The 22157-nt window shown below is 39.7% G+C and overlaps 1 protein-coding gene across 2 annotated transcripts in view; it reads right to left on the minus strand.

Annotated features, from left to right (window-relative positions):
* Positions 1-1336: 1336 nt before the first annotated feature.
* dock8 (dedicator of cytokinesis 8) overlaps positions 1337-22157 on the minus strand; it is a 56804-nt gene continuing 35983 nt past the window's right edge. For both annotated transcript variants that reach the window (XM_030737116.1, XM_030737117.1), the window contains 21 exons: positions 21314-21453; positions 20963-21126; positions 20329-20480; positions 18892-19074; positions 18556-18682; positions 18061-18148; positions 17813-17909; positions 17021-17155; positions 16478-16630; positions 14221-14379; positions 14005-14105; positions 12644-12836; positions 11918-12061; positions 11475-11606; positions 11023-11157; positions 10509-10598; positions 9256-9492; positions 9010-9153; positions 7839-7945; positions 5618-5788; positions 1337-3093 (listed from right to left, as the gene is read on the minus strand). In XM_030737116.1, coding sequence (XP_030592976.1) covers positions 3042-3093; positions 5618-5788; positions 7839-7945; positions 9010-9153; positions 9256-9492; positions 10509-10598; positions 11023-11157; positions 11475-11606; positions 11918-12061; positions 12644-12836; positions 14005-14105; positions 14221-14379; positions 16478-16630; positions 17021-17155; positions 17813-17909; positions 18061-18148; positions 18556-18682; positions 18892-19074; positions 20329-20480; positions 20963-21126; positions 21314-21453 — 2904 coding nt within the window. In that variant the 3' untranslated portion in view covers positions 1337-3041. The remainder of the gene's footprint in view (positions 3094-5617; positions 5789-7838; positions 7946-9009; positions 9154-9255; positions 9493-10508; positions 10599-11022; positions 11158-11474; positions 11607-11917; positions 12062-12643; positions 12837-14004; positions 14106-14220; positions 14380-16477; positions 16631-17020; positions 17156-17812; positions 17910-18060; positions 18149-18555; positions 18683-18891; positions 19075-20328; positions 20481-20962; positions 21127-21313; positions 21454-22157) is intronic.

Genomic DNA, 22157 nt, shown 5'->3' on the forward strand with positions numbered 1-22157 from the left:
ACATAAATCTGATTTTCTTGATCTAACTAAAGGTGTCCCGCAGGGTTCCATTTTGGGACTTATTTTATTTTTTATTTTTACGAATGATTTGTACAAGAACACACCAGCAAACATACATATTTATGCCAATGATACTGTTATATATACTCACACTACCTCTGTAGGGCAGGCACTACAAGAACTTCAGACTGCATTTCAGTCACTACAAACTGCTTTGCTGCCTTTAAAGATGGTTTTGAGTGTTCAGAAAATAAAATTTCTGGTCTTCTCAAAAGCTCAACCACAGGGGTTTGATGATCTTAGCATTGTTACATCTGATAGCAAAACCATTGAAAGGGTACGTGCCTACAAGTAACTGAGTATATGGATAGATGATGAGCTTCTCTTTAATGTACACATTGCTAATCTTATTAGGAAGTTTAAAGTGAAGATAGGTTTTCACTTTAGAAATAAGTCTTGCTTTATTGCTTATTCTATGAAAAAAAAAGTGGAACATATTTGGTTGCCAGTTATGCTCCTCCAAATATTTGCTTTATAATGTACCTAGAGTTCTGACAGATCTGGGGGAAACAGCATTCTCTTACTATATGCGCCTTGGACATGGAATAATTTTAAGAAAAACCTCAATTTATGCATGCCCCTATATATATATTGGTGAATTTGAAAGCATAATAATGAATGCAGTCAAAGAGACTTATGGATGTTTGAATGTTTTATGTTACAGATATTTTATATTGTGCATTAGTTGTGATTTATATTTTTTGTTGTAATTTTGAGATTTTTTGAGTTTGTATGGCTGCTATTTTGGCCAGGTGTCTCTTGAAAAAGAGACTGATCTGAATGGGAAATCCTGGTAAAATAAAGGTAATAATAATTTTCTCTTTTTCAGACCATTCTCTGTAAACCTTGGAGATGGTAGTGTGGTAAAATCCCAGTAAATCAACAGTTTCTGAAATACTCTGACTGAAAGGTGTACCTAATAAAATTGCCAGTGCATGTGTAATTTTGCTTTCAATCCAGTTTGAGCTTGTTAGATTACAGACTGGGTTTGCTCCTTTCAATTGAATGTTTCTTCTCCTATTCAGTCTATTTTTATTCTAATATTAAATTAAGGACACTAAACTAAAACTAATTTACACCTAGTTTGACTAAGTGTAAATCTGTTTTGGCCTCTTTGCAGGAACCTTTTAAAAAAAAAAAAAAAAAAAAAAAAACTTAAATGAAATCTCACAAGTCTTTAAATACAGTAAGCTATTTTTCCATCTATGTATCCATCTCGGCATTTGAATTCAGTTAAATTAATATAGTGATCGGAAAGAGTGATGACAGTGGTGACAAATATTAATCTTTATTTAGATTCTTTTTCCAACAGCTTTGTAAGTATGACAGTGAAAAATTCCTAATTTAATAAAAACACATGTATGAACATAAAGGATAACCCAGAAACATGAACACAGTCTCAGAGGGTAAATCCCACTAATACATCTTACAACACCAATGTGCTGAACGTTTCAAAAATAGGTATACATTTTAATCAGTACTCACATTTGATGCACGTTGCATAACTATCATTTTAATTTAGCCATTAAAAAAAAACAAAAAAAAAAAACCACCCAGCAGCTAATAAATAAGATATGTACCTAGAAACAAATATTTCCATGAGTATTAATCATGCTGACAAACACGTACACCCATTTTTGAAACTCGGAGCACATTTACATCACTGCAATATGGAATGACCCGCAACATAACATCAATTAAATGAAGTTTCATGGATATCACATAAAATCAAGTTGTCACAATTTAATACTCCAAAGCAGTAATAAATTTCTCTCCTGGAATGTGTTCTCACATACTGAGTAAACATAATTTGCAAAGTAAATCGGTGTGGAGTGACTTTTTACAATATTGCATTTCTGGAGAAGGAATTGAATTTGGCACTGTGTGTATCGTAGGACGCGGCCTATTTACAAAGAGCTACTGAAACTGTTGGAACATACACGGAGATTGTTACAGTAGACTCAGTCGCTGAATCCCACTGACTGAATAATAATTTTCCAATTAGTATTATTATTGCTGTTATTTATCTAAAAATACATTTCTACAAAATAAAATGCAAAATATTATACCTTTGTAAACAACTGTTATTTTCTGACGTAATGTTCCTAATATATACACAACACATATTTTATGTGTATTCAATGCGTATTTTAGAGCCTCAAAAAGCCTCTCAGTCTCCTGTGAACTTAAAATAACTCTTAATAAGTTAAACTCTTCAATTAGCTACATATTCAGGTACTGTATGACCATCGGTAGAGCAACCTTGATGGCCTCAGCAGTTAACATATGAAACTGTACCTATTTTTCCAGTGCACAAAAATCCATCCACACTCTTGCTGCTCAAACTGGGACATGTCATGCATGTCGACGCCCAGAGTGGAATTTCAGAGGCCCTTTAGCACATAACAGAATCATTTATCATCACAGAGTACAAAGTGACTTCAGTATGGTGCCAAAAGCCTTTAATCCAAACATAATCTAAATAGACACACATTCATTCAGACATTCACATACATATACACACAGAAAACGAGCATTATTGGCACATACAACAGGCCTGGGTCCAGTAAGAACCTGAAAGGGTTTGTTTACTGGCCCACAGAAAGCGTTTGCAGCATTTTGAGGACTTGAAGTTATCCAAAAATGGAAATTAACACAGCAAGTGAAGATTTTACAGTGAAATGAGCACTAAGCTACACTTAGCCTGTGAGTCCCACCCTCTGTATTTTTTATGTACTCACTTGCCTTTTGCCTCCTCTTACAAACAACCATGACATCACAAAAGTGAACATGCAGCCAACATTAATACACATTGCCGGATCACTGAGAAACAGAGTCCACCATTGTTGACACAGCGTACTGCTCCTGCAGTTCCTTTTTATGTTTTTCCCTCTTCTTTCATCTTATCTTTTTTCTCGCTCACTTATGTGACAGCCTCCCTTTTCCTGTCCGTAGCTCTGTTTCAGATGAGCTGCAGCATCTCAAGCGTTTTCCTCCAGAGTTCTGCGGAAACTTAGACGTTTGAAGGAATCTCTGTGAGAGAGAGAAGACAGTGGGTGAGAGAGGAAGTGGGAAAACAGACAAAAGATAATGATTGATTATGATGAAGAGGAGGTGGAACAGTCAAGGTACCTTACGTTTTGATCATTTACTTACCACAACCTAAACCACCCTGAACCTTAACCATCCACTTCCACAATAAACTCATCAATTAGCTACTGTTGTTTTATTACATTTTTTAGTTTGTTAATTTCTTTTTAAGTGAGTAGTCTCTAATTTTAATGGTAGCTTCATTTTAATGGAAAGAGACAGAATAACAACCAAAAATCCAGGAAAAAAAATTACATTAAAAAAAAAAAAAAAAAAAAAAAGGTATTAATTGATTTGCGTGTCATTGAGTGATTTAAGTATTTGATCCCCTACAACCCAGCCACAATTCTGGCTCCCACAGATTGGTTGTATCACCATATGGGATACAGATTACAAGCAATCAATTACAGATACTCCTGATCTCAACTCATTATTTGTATAAAGCACACCTCTCCACAGAATCAGTTTCTTCCATTCCAACCTCTCTATCAACATGGGCAAGTCCAAAGAGCTGTCAAAGGCCATCAGAGACAAGACTGTAGACCTGCACAAGGCTGGAATGGGCTACAAGACCATCAGCAAGAAGCTTGCTGAGAAGGTAAGAATGGTCGGTGCAATTATTCAGAAATGAAAGAAATATAAAATGACCATCAATTGCCCTCGGTCTGGTGCTCCATGCAACATCTTGACATGGGGTGAGGACGATCATGAAAAAGGTGGTGGATCAGCCCAAAACAACATACGATGAGCTAGTTAATGATCTGAAGGCAGCTGGGACTACAGTCACCAAGAACACCGTTGGTAGCACTATGCCGTAACGAACTGAAATCTTGCAGCACCTGCAAGGTCCCCCTGCTCAAGAAGGCACATGTGCAGGACTGTCTTTAGTTAGCCACTGAACATAAATGATTCAGAGAAGTCTTGGGAGAAAGTGCTGTGGTCAGATGAAACTCGAGCTTTTTGGCATTAACTCAACCCGCTGTGTTTGGAGGAAGAGAAATGCTGAGTCTGACCCAAAGAACACCATCGCCACAGTCAAGCACTGAGGTAGAAACATTATGCTTTGGGGCTGTTTTACTGCTATGGGTACAGGACGACTTCACCGCAATGAGGAGTGAATGGACAGGGCCATGAACCGTAAAATCTTGGACGAGAACCTCCTTCCCTCAGCCAGGAAACTGAAGAATGGGTCATGGATGGGTCTGGGTAATCAGCGTGACAATGACCCAAAACATACCACCAAGGCAACAAAGGAGTAGCTAAAGAAGCAGTACATCAAGGTCATGGAGTGGCTTAGCCAGTCTCCAGACCTCAATCCTACAGAAAATCTGTGGAGGGAGCTGAAGCTTTGGGTTGCCAAGCAGCAGCCAAGAAACCTAAAAGATTTAGAGTGTTTCTGTAAAGAAGAGTGGGCCAAAATCCCTCCTGAGATGGTTGCAAACCTGGTCACCAACTACAAGAAAGATCTTACTGCTGTGCTTGCCAGCAAGAGTTTCTGCACCAAGAACTAAGTCATGTTTTTCTTGGTTATAAAATACTTATTTCACTCAGTGACATGCAAATCAATTTACAACTTTTATGTGTTTTGTTTTCTGGGTTTTTGGTTGATATCAGCTTTTTGTAGACATACCAATACCAATTAAAAGTTAGGATACACTCACCGAAGTGCATTAAATCTGTATTCTTGCTAACGCCCACATGGGGGCGACTCTTCTGGTTGCAAAAAGAACCCTGTTTATGACCATGCTGTTTACTTCATTTTGGAAATGTGTAACCATTCCAAAATGAAGACATTCCTCTACAAATAGTAACATAGTTGCTACAGCATTGCAATTTAGCTACAAAATGACATAGGTGTTCAGCAACCTTGCTTTTATATAGGAATATAACTAGCATACAATCAGTTGAGCTTAGTCACCTTTTGCAAAGAGACGTGTAACAGGACAAGACGAACTCATCGGTGCAGACTGATTAAGATTGACTGCAATGTGCTGGCAATCTGTCTGTGTTCATTAATTGGCAACTATTTGAAAACCTTCAGCAATCTGAGAGTAATTGCAGTCAGTCCAAGTCAGGCAGTCTTGTGCAATTGCCTTGCGATCGAAAGTCTTCACCCAGAGGTTGAGGATGTCGCGCTTGTCGCAACTACTTGTAATCAGTCACCAAATGCACAAAAATTCACTGCAATCACTGTGCAACCACAGATTTTTCCTAGTTGCAAGGAGGATGCTGTCTTATTTTCACTCTTATATGACTAAGTTATGTCTCTACTGTCTGACCAAGAAGTGTCCTTGGTTTCTCAGTCAGATCCACCCCTCACTCATGAGGTCTGGTTTAAAAATTTTAAATCAGTTCATTCTCGTTTTCCTTTTGATTCACTGATCACACAGTCTGATAAAAAGATCAATGTATGCTTTTCACCTCCGTTTCTCTTGTCACAGCTGTCTGATTCGGTGGCTCTGCTCACCTGTTCTCCAGCCGAGGCCTGATGATGGGTTTGTAGAGCTCGGGAATCTTCCTCTCCAGCATTGGCCTCAGGCTCTCTCTCAGACGGTTGTAGTTCTTCTTCAGCTCCTGCTGGTACTCCTTCTGATCTGATGCGATCAGGTGCTTATTCTTCTCAACTGCTTCACCGCACCTGCAGGACAGAAAACAGCATCTAATTTAATTCCTTGTGATAAAAAAATAAATAAAAAAATAAAAATATGTTTGGTACATCAGTGCATTCGGATCATCATTCCGATTGTGAAAAATGCCAGACATGACAGGCTTAAAGAAGAAAAAAAAAATTTAAAAAAAAAAATCAGTTTTCCCCTTGATTTATTTATTTTTTTATACAATAACCTCAAACTTAAGAACAGCTTCTAAAATGGTTTTGAAATGAAAGAATCTTTCTATAAGTCACAGCTCTGGACTATGCTAAACACTGTCCTGTAACAACTTAAACTGAACCAGAACTAAAATCTGTGCTTGGCTGCCTATGTCATGCAACTCAGCTAGAATGTAAGCTAGTCTGCAAATGACCCAGAAGTCTGTTTCAAAACACAGTAGCAGCAGAAGTCAAAACTCTAAATTACTCTCCCTTATGTGCTGGAAAAGGGACAATGTGTTATTATAATGGGGAAAAAAAAGGGTCTGAGTTGAACTGCAAGGAGAGGGCAAGTACGGTTTCTACCCACAGTACTCTATCATGATATGTATAATGGCCAACATACAGAGCAGTCTGCAGGAAATCAAGGGAAGGGAATGATTGCAAACACATGTTTATCTTTTAGCCTTTAATGAAGTTAATATGGAAACTGCAATGCCGTGTAACAGTATACAGTAAATAAGCAGGGTAATGAGCATTAATGACAGTTCACAAGAGTGCAGAATTTTCAAAGATATAAAAACGTCTGGTGATACGTAACTCTCTATCTGAATGCTTGGCTTTGTTAAACATTTCTTCAGATGAGCATTTGGCATCTTAATTTGTTTTTGTGATCTGCAATACAAGTGTGCTGTTGAGAAAAAAAAAAAGCTCTGCCTTTTCTGTTTCTGACTTCTTGGAAAAAAAGAAAAAAAATATTAGATAGACCTCTTTAACGGTTACTGGGTGTACATGATCTAAATCTACAAAGGCAAGATGGGACTAGACAGCAGAAACACCAAAGCTTGTGGCAGAGTGGGACATCTGCAACACAAGGAAACAACAAACCCCTCAGAATATCCGTCTCTTTAAAGCTTTAGTTCAACAGAACTGATTTTAAAATACTTACTTTGATGTTCACGCAGCTACATCAGACAATACTAAATATTACAAGCTGGCCAACTTAGAAAATAATGCTTTCTAAAGTGGATTTATTCGAATGCTACTGTTGAGAAGACTGGCGTACAGCAAAGCCCATGTTTCCCTGGATTTAGGAGAGAAAATAAGCCTTTCTGAAATTACAGCAAATGTTTGCAAATCTGTTTGTAGCTTTTAAGGCAGCTGGAAAGTGACATGAAGGTTAGAAAATGAAAGACTCCCTTTTTTGGAGGCAAACAACACATGATCACGAAATGAAAGCAAAATAACCCCCACAAAGACAAACGCACCCATACATGCCCCCTACAAATATGACAAAATCACTGTGACCCATTGCCACAGGTAGAATAAGATGGTTCAAGTGATGTTGTGTATATTTAAAATATATTCAAACTACTGGGGACAACAGACCTTTGCTGTGCTAGAAAAATAGCCGCTTAGTGGAATTAATGTCAAAATATTATTCACGTTACTCCTACTCCTTTACTTCATTTAACTGTGATCTGGTTGGAAATGTAGTTGTGATCATCACTTCAGTCTATGCATCTTGACTGACACCCTGCTTAGACAGCAGGATAGCAGTCTCACTCACACTTCTTTGTGGTGCACTTATCTTCCTACACAGCCAACAATAAAGGCATATAGATCCTGTTGAAGACTTTCAGTCTTTCCAAGTCACATCTCGTGAATACATCGCATTTTCCACTAAGAAAATCTCTTTGTATTGTATTGTACAGTATTGTTGTATACTTCCATATACTGAATCAGTGCAATTTACTTGGAAAAAAAAAAAGAGAGAAGCAGATTCAAGTCAACTAGCTGGTGAACTCCCCTTAGGCTCATTGTTCATCATGACTTGTACTGTTTGTCACTAGGTAGTGATTCTTTGATAGCGTCTTACCTCATTATAAATTCTTTGAAACAAAGGCGCAGTTTGTTGTGGTGACGGAAGAGCTTTGGGTCTGCTGGGATCTCATTCAGGAAGACCTGGGCAACCTCCAATGGGCCCTACAACAGGGGGCGGTGATATGAGGCAATCAGCAAAAACAAAGAAACAGACTTAGAGACACAAAGAAAGAGAAAGCAAAAAGAGGCTGGAGGAAGGAAAGAGGAAGTGTTTGACAACATATGGACAAAGAAGGAATAAGAAAGCCCCTCATTCATATGGGGGGAATGACCTGCTACCTGAATGCCTAAAAGCAGCTAAGAGCTACGGTTCTGAACTCTTACACGAGGATGCGATCAGAAAAGGAGCACTGATTAGGATCCTGTATAGTTAATGTCACTCCTAACCCTGCATACATTCACCATTTGGCTCTCATTTACCCAGTATGAGATCTTGTTATCCTAACTTATATTCATCATAAAACCACAGCATGCTTGCACAGTGTCTGCAGTTAAACAGCTCTGATTAGAATCATAAACGCATTGGGCCTGGGCCTCAGCCCTGGGTCTGAGCTGCCGACCCGCACACAGAAAGCCCGCCTCTTGTACTGATTACAGTCAAGAGTTATATGTTTACTGAGCTGCAGAGCATTAGCGTTATGTATACAACCATCAGGTTGAAGCGAGGGACCTGTCAGATTAGACACTGGAAGATAAAGAGTAAGGGGTGCAGAGACGCTATAGCTAGCTTCGTCATTACGCCGACATTCACCATGCTGGCAGGACCTGGAAGCTATCAGATCAAAGAGACCTCCGGTGCAGCACGCCGTGCAGCGGATACATGAAAGGAAGAGGGGCCATGAATTGACGTTTTAACTAAATCAGGAGAAAAGCAAAGGAAGGATTAGGGTTGTGGATGGGGTGAACGCTTTGATGTGTGATCACTGCCATGTCTCCCACCTGCACTCTTCGACTACAATGGAAACTGTAAATGTGATAGCATAAACAGGAGGCAAATCATTCTGTTATTTTCCCCATCACATTATGCATGATAGAAAGTGTCATTTAAGAAGAACAGCTGTCATTCGGTTAAGCGTAATCATTTCTGCTATAACAAGAGAAGACAGGCAGTAGTGCAAAATGGCATCACTGCCTTCTTTTGCCAAATGTCCCCAAATGCTCATTACCTGGTTAACAGTGGCTCCCACAGAGCCCTGCAGCAGCATCTGTAACATCTTAGCATCAGGTTGTTCTCTGTGTGTGGCAACTGCTAGCTCTCTAGTCTTCTTCTGCATGTCCTCTATGGCCACCTCAATCGGTGTCAAGTCGAACTGGAAGTACAAGACAAGAAATATTGTCCAAATTTGTTTGCTGCAATCATGACATGACAAATAGCTGCTAGATGTTCCAAACAAGGTGTATTCAGCACTCACCTCCTCTTTCTGAATGACATTGATGCGGGTCTTGACATAGGGGAAGGCATGCATGGTGGTGAGGATGGTCTTCCTCTTGTACTGTTCATAGAGTTCGCCCCGAGGGCGGCCGCTCTTGGTGAAGGGTGTGGTGTACATGAAGCGTCGCAGGTTAAAGTTCTTCTCAAAGTTTGTCAGCCGGTCTTTCATCTCATAGTCATCAAAGTAGGGTTCCACATAAGTGATCTGGATATATGCCTGGAGAGGAATTTAAATTATTCAGCTCATATTGTGATTAGGAAACACACGCCTTTAGCTGTATTTTATTGTCTATTTTTTATTTGAGAGAGCAAACTCTTCTTTTTTTTTTTTCTTCTTTTCTTTTTTTAAATGGTATGTGTCAACAGGATCCATTATTTCCAAGCTTCCCATTCATTGTCTATGTGAAGTGCATTGCCATTCAAGAGAGAGGGAGTTGAGTTGCTATTTGTTATTTGCATAAATTATGCAAATCAGGCATGTCCAGCTTGACTCGACTCCTCTGAAAACTCCGAATACATTTTTAAACTACATGTTGTTGTTGATCTTAAACTAGCACAGATTCAGCAACTGCATGGCTTTTGTTGGACTTCAAACATTTTTAGTAACACAATTCCTTGAATTATTTTAATATTATAAGAGAAATGTTGCAAATGAGCAGTCATGTTGGTTTCTGGGCTGCTGTGGTTGCTGGAGAGGAAGAGAACCTGCCATTCATCGATCATGACTGTCTAGTGGCTCGCCCATCAATTCTAGAAAGTAGAGCAAACCCTCGAGTCCAAAAAAAAAAAGCTCCTGTATACACATTCCATTGCACCCTCAGGTAGCAAGAACGATACTGTAGGAACACACATCCGTGCAGTGTCTTTAAAGAGGTCACAACCATACAAGTTGTTGTAACAGTGTTGTGCATGGTCCAACTCGTGAATTTGGAGTACTATTATAATAACGTACATCAGAACTTCTGTGGGTAAGAATGTATTAAAGTTCTGTACAGTATATTCAATATGAGCTCTGTATTAGGAAATAAAGTCAATACAGTAACATTATACATGTTCACACATAAATATGAACATATGTCTTGTTTAAATGACACATATCTGCCCCTTTACTAAACATACCCTATAGTGCATAAATATTTTTAAATTGGCTTTTCCCCCCAATCATAATATTTGTATTTCATAATTCAGAGATCAAAATTTACCAATCAATAGGTTGGCATAACAGTTACCCACCTTACTGGGGTTGAGCTGTTTTCTGTCCACTGGTGTAGAGTCCTTAATCATCACCAATGTGTCATCTCCAAAACACTGACCATAGAAGTTCTAGGAGTGCAGGAAAACATGCTGTTATTATACAGTATAGTCTTTAAAAGTGTAAAATAATTTTTATTCAAATATCACACAAATTTCATTGTGATTGGAGGCTACTCATTAAAGAATAAAAGGCGTTAAAATAACACTCAAAAGCATGCGATAAATTGAACGTGAATTCAGTCACCGATTTGACTCAAGTGCCGCTGACATTGTGTCCACTTATATATATATTTTTCTTTTTTACTTTTTAGCATGCAAATGATAGCTTTCAGGCTCTCTAAATGTCACCAAAACTGAAGTACAATTTGTGAATCTTTCACTGTGTCATTCTGTTCACTTAAAGCCTCGAGTGTCAGATCTCACCAGTCTAGCCAGGCACCATATCCTGCTTTCATTTCATACCTACACATGCACACATTTTCCTCTCACATACCTCCAGCCTGTGTGATATCTCAGGCAGATGTGTGATCCCAGGCTCCTTGTAGATGAATTCTCGTTCATCCAGATCACCAAACTTGGCCCCGTAAAAGCCCACCCGGAAATAAGTTCCAAACATCCTCTTGTGTCCCTGGAGGGAAACAAAGACTCCAATCAGATTGATACTAATCAGATATTTCTGTTATGTTAATAATCTTTTAGGAATTTTTTTTATTATTATTAGAAAGAAGACTTTGAGGATTTTAAATGGCAAAAAAAAAATTCTTGTTGCTGGTTTTATTTTTCAAGGATCTTTAAAACACATCCTTAAGTACTAAATAAGAACATGCAGGTACCAAAATGATCGCTCTAGCATTGCTCTATATGTTCAAGTGTCTTACAATCGTCCTTATTTTCCTTTTAAACTAAATAAATTATGCAGCCCCTCCTGTGCCGCACAACTATTACCTTCTGAATGATGTTATCAAAGGCTCTCTGAAGCTTGTCATGTGTTGATGCCAGTTTTCTGAAATCTCTATGTGCCTCTAGGATTGGTATGATGATCTTGTAGACCTCGTTTACTGCCTCATAGAGACCACCCTGATGGAAAAGACAGCCATCACTGCTGATTAGCATACCGCAGAGTACAGTATATTTTGAGAAAATATTTGGATTCAACACAAAACATATGAAAGAAAATGTTTATTCATAAGATTTTCTATTAAGATGTTCCAATTATACAACATCCTCAAAGGCTGGCTTATCTTAGCATTAACCAAGTGGACAGTTACGGCTTTTTTTTTTTTCCAAAAATACTTTTAGTAATTACTCCAAACTTGATAAGAATGCATTTATAAATGTTAGCACTAACTATAAATATTACAAATACTAGCCCAGTGTCATGGTCTCACATTGCTAAAGAGCTCAGCAGCCTGCTCCAGCAATCCCACCAGGCCGCTCTCCGTGAAGTAGCGACCTGAGCAGACCCCATCCTCATCCGGGGACAGGATGTCATCTGACACTGCAGACTCCTCCAGCACATTGGGGGAGATATTCTGAGGAGAAGATCGGTCAGCTAATCACTCATTTAGCCCTGCTAATCACATGATCAATAACATGGCTTAAAATAAGATGTCCTATGGTGAGAAATGGAAGTAATTAAACATCCATCCAATCAGTGACTTGCTGTAAGGTTAGAGTGTCCTGAGCACAGAGGTCTTGTGCATAACACAGCTCATCGATAACACAGTGAACTTTGTTACAGTTATAACTGTTTGTTTTCAGATGGGGGAAACAGGCTGTTCGTGTCCTCCCACAGGACCACATTTGCTTTTCTTATTCTCCTCTTCATCTTCAAAGACACAGCGTTAAGCAGAGATACCAGGGGACCATATTTATATGTTGACGATATGAGTGTACAGCTCCCCCCTCTGGACACACACAACCAAATATGGAAGTAATCCACAGGGAGATATGTGATTTTCTTCCTGTGCAGTTGAAAGTTTGTCTTCATTCAACATAACAACCAACAGCCATAATAAACAAATGATGAGTGCTTATTTTATTGTGTTTCAGTCGTAAATGCTTTTTTACTAGCTCCTTATTTCTTGATGTATATCTGTGTTTGTGTTGTCTACCTGAAATGTGACACTGCCAACGGGCAGGTACTTGTGATCCTCCAGCATGCTGAGGTACTCAGCCACCAGGGCGGCAGCGTGGACCAAACACATTGCAGACTCAGTGTAACACTTCCTGTTGTTGTGCTTCTCTGCCATGTTCTGCAGCCAGGTCAGACGGAGGTCAGGAGACGTCTGGTAGCCCTTTGCTATCCTGGAGAGATATGGGAGTAGGAGAAGGAGGATAATTTTTTCTGTTCCCCACCCCCCCTCTTTCCTCTTTAATTAATCTGGTAAAAGTCTATTTGAGATCAAAATCTCTTTATCAGAAAACTGTCACATGCTGCACAAACAAGTGTACTGGTAGTTAACGATGTGGGTTCACTGCAGATAAGACTGCATACACGATGTATTTAAAATGACTACATTTATGTCAAAATATTTTGAAATCAACTGGGGGGCCATAAACTACAAAGAAGGCGTAATATATTTGAACAGTAAAAACAAAAAAAAAGTTAGAAACAAAAATGTGCTGTATGAAAATAATGACTTGTAAAATACTATATAAAAAGGAGATCAAATAATAGTCCTAAACAAAACTGAAGGGGACATATCAATTTAATTATTGCACAGATATAAATAAATGTCTGCATGTGGAAGGCAAGTATCTCAACATAAAATGTGTGCATGAGAGTGAGCATGGCAACATCAGGCAGATTAGTGGGGTATTGTCTTTGATGCAGAACAGAAACTTCCTGCTTGTGAAAAGAATGGAAAAATTATTGAGCAAACAGCACAAGAATAAATCCCAAACAATATTTTAAAAAGCAAGTGCGTCGCCCTCCTAAATGTACAAATTCATTCAAGCATCTGGTGACCACATGTCTTGCTCATCAATGACCTGTGTGTGCTGGAAGGCTTGGAGGTAAATGTGTAAAGCTAACAGGTCACTCTGTAGTGACCCAGGTGACCGGGACCAAAAGCCAAACAGAGAGGTGCATGATAAATGGTCTTGGGTGACAGTGAAGCACACTGAAGTGCCAAAATAACCAACAGCACATATATGACCTCTCTGTCTCAGTGTTTCCCCTTCGTGTTCTCTCACACGCATGCACACTCGGACACACATACTGTTTGTATTTGCATATACACAAAGCCAGATCAGAAGACTAAACTGCTACCACATGGTTACCATAGTGAAGGCAGCAAACAGAGGCAAAACAGCCCAGACCACAGAGAAATAGGAACCAGCGGTGAAACACAGAGAGAAGCCACAGAGTGATGAGAAAATGATCAGAGAGTAGGATACAAAGAGGAAGACACTAAAGACAGACAGAAACAAGGGGGAAGCCTTTTACACAAGATACTTTTTGGTTTCTCACCTGTACATGAGGTCCATGAGCATTTCAGGATCTTCCTGAAACTCCCTCATCTTCACTGTGTCAGATAAAATACTGTTCAGATTTCTTAGAAGCTCATCCACCTGTAAAAGAAAAAAAAAAAATTCAGACATACACCAAAAAGCAGGCTATGAATCAGCATCAGCAATGCAACCAGAAAAGCTGCTGAACTGTGTGACCATGTGTATAATTTTATACCTGGGAGGAAAGCTGAGTATTCTGCATCTCAGTATCCTCCTCTGCATAGGCCAGGATGGTGCGGAGAGAACGTCGCAAGTATTCCTCCTGGAAGTCTGAAGACTTGCCCACCAGCGAGGCCAGAGACATGGTGACCTGCATCTTGACTCTTGAGAAATTCTGACCAAGACAGAAGGGACTGCAGTGAATATATGCGTTTAACACTTTGCACTGTCAGTGTACATCATATTTCTACAGACCAGAATATAAAAACTTTTTTTCCCAATTTTTTTTTCTGTATTATGTAGACAAATTATGAGGAGAATTTTTACAACAGGTAAGAAGAAGATGCTATTTTTTTTTTTTTTTTTAAATGTTGGATATCCTCACGGGACTGAACTGGTGATCTTTTGCTTGTTAGAGAAATGTGTAAACCACTACACTATGATGCCTTATAATAAGCAGTTTGCCTTTGGAAACATTTTCATAACGCAATTTAATAGCACAACAAATGAGCTACAACACTTTTATTATGCGCTTGGAAAGAATTAATAGTCAGCATTAGCAAGCATGAGCAAATACTGATTGCACAAAAGTCTCCATGCCCCCGCCCCCCCCCCCCCCCCCCCCCCCCACCTCTCCATCCTTCACACTACCTGTCCACAAAAACAGGTGTGACAAACACCCTTCCATCTTCAGCAGAGAGGACTGTGTGTATGTGTGAGAGAGAATGTGCTCGTGTATGTGTGAAGTCCCATCTATCTCCAGCATGACCAGCTAAGCGGGAAATGATCTCCCATTAGCAGAGACATAATCACCCATGGATCATCTCTACGGCCCCATTCTGTTCAACTGAGCATGGAGCCAGAGCCTAACCACCCATCACTGCCCTCTAACTCAGTGTGTGCGTGCGTGTGTGTCTGTGCGCACAGAGAAGTAGCCTAAATGATAGCTTAAGTCAACAAATAACCCTCTTTGTCTTTCTTTGTAATTGAATTTCTCATCTGCCCCCCCCTTTTCCTCTTGCTCTCATTTCAACCTCTCCATAACCGGACTGGTTTTAACAACATTAATCCGTTTTGTGGAAAAAAGCCTGGTGTTCTCTTTTTCCTTGATCTTTTTAGAGCAGTCTAAAATGAACTAAAATATGGACAAAGGGGGAAAAAGGATACACAACAGAACGAGAACATGACAAAGGAAGATCACAGGATAAAAACATAAACAAAGAAAGAGGTAGGGAGTAAGTTCTGCATCAATGAGTCATTTGGCTGCTACGCTAATTCAGATCACAGCTCCCTCTGTATACAGCATATAAATAAACATAGGCTGGGACATGGAAAGGAGAAATACTCTCTTTAAACCGGAGATACTGTGTGTGGTTGTGCGCAGGCACGTGCGTGTGCTGTGCAGACTACAGTCTGACTTTCATTAAAGTGTACAGACTGTAAACACAGGAAATATCGACTGCAACAGCAGTTATCGAACCAGCACAAGAGAATGAAAGAAGATACTCTAGCCTCTACCTCCCTTCCTTCATATCTGTCTTTTCTCAATTGTGTCCTTTTCATTCCCTCCCATCACCGCTTTGCGTCTGTTACAAACACTTCCCCAACTCTGTCATGATTTTCCTCCTTTCACGTTACCTCCTTTCCTGTCTTTGCAGCACAAACGCTTACACATTCATACACACATATGCACTGACTCACTCACTCACTCACACACACACACACACACACACACACACACACACACACACACACACACACACACACACACACACACACACACACACACACACACACACACACACACACACACAGAGTGGCTGTCATTAGTTATAGAGGGGTAGGAACATGGGGAGGCAGACAGTGACATATCTCTCTGCTTTCTACTTAGAGACACATCCTTCAGCAGAAACTTTCTTGTAGCACTCTTAAAATAGACATGGAAAAGACATTAAAGCTGAGCAGAAGGGGAAGAGTGCAGAAGATAGGATAAGATCTGTGCGACTCCCTGCTTCTGTGTGTCTTCATGAGAACATGTATCATAAGCAATTCTGAACTTGTGTGAGCACTTCAAGTTAACCTGATATAAAAGCAATTTCTTCTGCAAGCTTAGATGTTAGATAAAATTTTATCTGCAAAAAAAAAACAAAAAAAAAAAGGTAGTGCATGCCTAGTACACGCTATATGAACGTTCTTATGCATCCTTACTACTCACTGGAACACATAAACAGGATAATCTGTGATTAAATGTGCACTATAATGTTTGCACTTACACTGGCATTACTGTAGCTGTATCTCATGATGAGATAGAGGGTGGCACAGGCCTGGCTTCTGTTCTCATCCAAGGGGCTGCTGCAGTACTGAAGCACCTTCTGGCACAGGTCTGCACACTGCTCCGCCTCCTCTTCAAATAACAGGTCTCCAAACTGCACAAAGACACACACACACACACACACACACACACACACACACACACACACACACACACACACACACACACACACACACCACAAATCAGTCACACAAGGTGAATGCATGCCACAGACAGGCAGGCGTGCGTACACACACACACACACACACACACACACACACACACACACACACACACACACACACACACATATATATAATTCTGGCTTATATCAGCAGTTGGCCACCCACACAAACAAATAAAAACATTTAATTTAGACACAGATAGTGTTCATGTAAACACATCAACCCACACACCACCCTGTGCATTTTCATAACGTCAAACTCAACACACACACACACACACACACACACACACACACACACACACACACACACAAAACTACCTTGACGACAAGTGCTCTGAGCGTGCTGAAGGTGTGAGAGAGGAAAGTGGTACTCTGGTTGCAGGTGAGAGAGTGGAGTAACACCTTCAAAACCCCGCCAACTACGCTGTCCTTACAATCAGCCAATGGCACCGCCTGGACGTGAGGCAGAGAGAAAAATATAGGACCACCATGAAAACACAGGAAACCCACATGAACACAAAATAAAAGTTTAACTTCTTAGAGCATACACAACAATGAGATGTATAAATAAGCAGTTTATGCATAGAGAGTATACCCTTGTGTACCCTTGCCCTTTACGTACTTTCTGCCCTGACTGAGTGAGAACACACAATGTACTACTCAGACTCAACTCAAGCATCTTGTGAGTTGCTTGAAATGTCAAAAATATCCTTTCATCTCCTAATTAAGAATGTCAATGCTAATAATGAAAGCACAGAAATAGATTGAAGAAAAAAAAAAATCAAAGCTAAAGTAATTCCTTGATGACTTTTAGTCCCCTCAGCAGCAGCAGATACTACAAAATTTTTTTATACAGTATATGCACTCACCAGCCACATCATTAGGTCCACCTGCTCAACTAATTGGTAACATAAAAATCCAAGTAGCCAATTACATGGCAGCAACTCATTGCATTTAGGTATGTAAACAGGATCAAGCAAGGTATAACTAAATGAAGTGACTGGTCACTATACATAATAAGAACACAGATTAGTAAGTCTGACATAACTGCAAATGTATTTATTAAATGCATGTTAATGTAAGTCCAGGTATTTAATAGAGTTTTGTGACCTGTACGATGGTCTCCAACAGGTCGAGCACTATGAGGGTTGATTCTGTGGCCAAGTTCCCACTGATCAGAGCTTCCTGGTCCAACTCAGCTTTAGTCCTGAAGGAAGATGAGGAAAGTGAAGCAAATATTTAAAATATTAAAAAAAAAAAAAAAAGAAAAGAGAAAGGGAAAGGCATGGAGCAAGACCTCCAAACACAGCACAAAGCAAAAATAAAACCAACTGAGAAAGAGATGCATTACAACATACTTATCCTGTCTGTCATTGGTCTGTCTCCACTGAGTGAGATCTTTTCTCCATCGCAGGGCCTCTCTTTGACCCATTGTCCTGTCTGTTCCTGTGGGGAATCCAAAAAAAAAAAAAGAAAAAAGTAAGCTTATTGTGCAGATTATAAACTAAAACAGCATCCATGTGTTTCATGTGAAAAGGTTTACTGCAACACAAGTAGAAAATTAGATGAGTAGTGTGTGAAACTGGATTCCAGTAATCTGGGACTTTACGCATATTAAAAATTCTGCACATCAAAAAACTCAGCGCACCCAGACAGACTGCAAAAACCAATATTAATTCTTCCCATGACTCGCTGACACATACATTTATAAAATTATGACAAGATTTCAGAAATCTGAGTGCTGATTATTTTAAAGGGGGAAGTTCTCGTGTGAATCTTTGAAATATTCTACATTTAAATGTCAGACAAGCAATTCCAAATTTTATTCCTAAAAGTGCCAAGAAATACATCACCTCCAACTCGTTTCATCATTTCCCCACGGGCTCCCATCCCTCTCAGCAGGGCCTCCTCCAACTGCAGTTTGGCCTGCTGAGACTTCTGTAAAGCCTGGGTGCTCACTTTGTCACTGCTCTGCTTTCCCTACAAACACACAAATCAACAAATGGTCACCAGACACAAAAACAACATGCAACATGGCAATATGCTGCACTGAGAAATATGAGAAATATACATGTAGAGAAGGTATGCAAACACACAAACAGCCAATGCAGTGCATTTGTGTTTTTATTGATAAAATGACATTAAATGATAGTTGACAGAGAATAGTAGAAAAAAAGCACATAACTGACCCTGTATTCAAAGCAGGAGATGCAGATGGTGAGCAGCTCCAGCAGTTTGTTGAGCTGTGAGGGAGGCATATCTACAGTCCAGCGCTGAATCAGGTTCCTATCGGCATTCTTCATCACCCACAGGAAACACACCAACAGGTGGCGACTGGTGTCTGCCGCCAGGGTGGCTATGGATTTACCATGCTGGGAAGAAGAGAAGACAAAGACAGATATGCATTGGATACAGTGTAGTGTTAGTGTGGCTCTCAGCGGCGAGAAATGTATGAATCTGCTACAGATCACAGAGTTAGAAACTGCTTCCCAGAAATAACTCAAACTGACACATACAAAACTAAATCTATGAAGATGTCCTAAAACTATACTCAGCGTATGTAATATCATCATAGGCTTTGATCCAATTTCATATTAAATACATATGATAACACTGTCAGTGCTCAATCTATTGAGTTATGCAGTGTACACTAACAAGTGTGCACAATAAACTAACAGTACATCATTGACAAGCTTCTCTAAACCACAAATATGGTTTCTCACTGGATTCAGTGAAATATGGCTCTCCTCCCCATCTTAACAGGTGTTAAATCTATTGCAGATTCATTTACCTTCATTCGTGAGATGATAAATCGCTACTATAGACGGCTACCGCTGCTTCGTTTTGCAGCAGCTTTGATAAATGTAGCCATTAACCTCCTAGTGCTCTAGGTGTCCCACCTAGAACCTTGTTTCCAGGTCTCTTTTTTTTAGAGCAGGACTGAGTGAAGCTCACCAGAACCTACATCAAATATACCAGCGTTTGAGCGAAAGCATCTCTTGTTTTTGTGAGAGCATGCGTCATGTGAAAAACACACTGTTCTCACTACAAGTAAAAGATTCACTGGAAACATTGTTAAAAGGTGAACTGCTTGAAAATGAGGACCGAGTGCTCTGGCAGAGGTGTTTGGATTTGTGATGGATACCAGAACAATGGCTCACTCGTGTCAAAATCACTTTTTCCACAGCAGTATTTCTTGCAGCAACATACAAGGAACTGATTCATCTTTTGGAAAGAAACAGAAGGAAGAAGAAGAGAATGGCAGTGTTTAGTTTTGGCGCCTGTGTTGTTGCTGTAGCTACACTTGATGGATGTGTTTGTCAGGGAGGATGGCCCCGTTCACTTATGATGGCAATGCCTGCCCATAAACCATCTCCCGGAGATGTGTGTGTATGTATGTGCGTGATTTTTCAGGATGAATGAAGTATCTGTGTGGCTCTGACAGCTAATCAATCTGCTTCTGTGCAGCTCACCTGTTAGGAAAGGGAATATTCACAGATACAGTCACTCACATACACACACACACACACACACAAACGCATTTTTGAACTTTTAAAAACAACGAACAGCAGACGATAATCTGTTACCGTCCTCTAATTAAGAAATTAAGTACGCATGGCCATTACCATAGATGCCATGGAAATAAGAGCGTTCCGTCCCAGTGTGTTGAAAGGGTTCCCGGCAATTGCCATGGCAACAGACTGATTGATAGGTGCGACATTTTCAAGGTCATCCTCAGGTCCGCCTGCCTTGTTTTTCCCGCTGCGCGATTCAGCAACTGTGGAAGCAAATAAGGGTCAGAGGAGTTAAACTGGTGAAGAGAAAACTGCAGCACACAGAATTAACTTACACTACTAAATGTAACACTATCATATCTCAATTAAGATGGTTATAAAGGTAGATTTAGCAAAACTGTCAAAACATAAGTTTCGTACGGGTTGTGACAAAAAGTGAACATATTCCTTTTCATGCAGCTTTCAGGAACACATTTTATTTTCTCCTCAGGAAGCAATTGCTTGTGACATGACTTTTGAGATTCATGATGGCAATTTTTAAGCCAAAGGCCCTTCACTTATTTCTGATTAAAATGAGCATTAAGCCGAGTCGCAAACCAGCAGAAAGAGAGCTCGTAATAAAGTAACATGCAGAACCTTTTTAATGAGCTTTCAGTTTAGAGCCAGCCTCTGTGTGTGTGTGTGTGTGTGTGTGTGTGTGTGTGTGTGTGTGTGTGTGTGTGTGTGTGTGTGTGTGTGTGTGTACCAGTGAAATCCAGGTAGCTGGTGGAGTCTATAATAATCCCCACCAGGGGGAGGTAGAGAGCAGCCACCTTGGCTCTGACCTCAGGTTTAACACACCGGTTGTCAAGATCATGAGCGCACAGCAGGCTGTAGATCGCATTGATGGACTTCCTCTGGACCTTTCCCCTGGAAACACACACATTTTTACATTTTAATTATACCGGAAATTAAGAGTACCCAGTTTTCACACATTCATATATTAAATTAAATGATGATTACTATTCAGAAACACTGAAAAATAAAATGGGAGCTTTGTAATAAGAAAGTAAGTTAGTCAGTTGTGAGCAATTTGAAAATAGCTGTACTTCCATACCCCTCTGACTCCATATCTAGCGCCGCACTGAGTTCTGTCAGTAACAGACCCGTGAGGTAGTGTTGCTGCTTGAATTCCTGAGAAAGTTCAAACAGAGCCAAGATCTTCTGCTGCTCCTGGTAACTGCATGAACCAGAACTCTGAAAAGAAAGATGAAATGAAGGAGTAGAAAAGATGGTGAGAGAGGCAGAAACAGGATTAGCATGAAATGTTTCTTAATGGAAAATAAAGCACTCTTTAAATGGCCTTTTTATTAAAAAAAAAAAATAATCCCATCTAATCTTATCTAGTCAGTTAAATTAGTCCCTAAACTCAAATTTTTAATTCACTTAAGAACTCTGCATTCTGTGTTTGTATTTTTTAAGCTGCCTTCTCTTAAATTGCCAATTAAACCCAAACATTTACTGTCCTTACTTTTATTATAATTTTTGCAGACACATTGATATTCCTGCTCCAAAATATGGGCCTACAGGGAATTTCACACCATAGATGCATCTACTAAAAATCTCAGACAAACTTGACTCTTGGTGACCTTGACCTAAAGGTCAGAGGTTACGTTTTTCTGGCATTATTTTGAACCCAATAACTCAAGAACAGTATCACCTAGGATGTTCAAATTCATACCACAGGTGCATTATACTAAAAATGTCTGAAAATTTGTATCTTTGTGAATTTGATCTTAAGGTAAAAAGTCAGAGGTCAAGTTTTCTGAAAATATTGTGAACTGATAACTTGAGAACAATGTCACCTAGGATGTTCAAATTCATACCATAAATGCATCTACTAAAAATCTCAGCAACTTTGACCTCAAGGTCAGAGGTCAATTTTTTCTGAAAATCTTATG

This window comes from Archocentrus centrarchus, chromosome 9 (assembly GCF_007364275.1).
Source record: "Archocentrus centrarchus isolate MPI-CPG fArcCen1 chromosome 9, fArcCen1, whole genome shotgun sequence".
Lineage (NCBI taxonomy): Eukaryota > Metazoa > Chordata > Actinopteri > Cichliformes > Cichlidae > Archocentrus > Archocentrus centrarchus.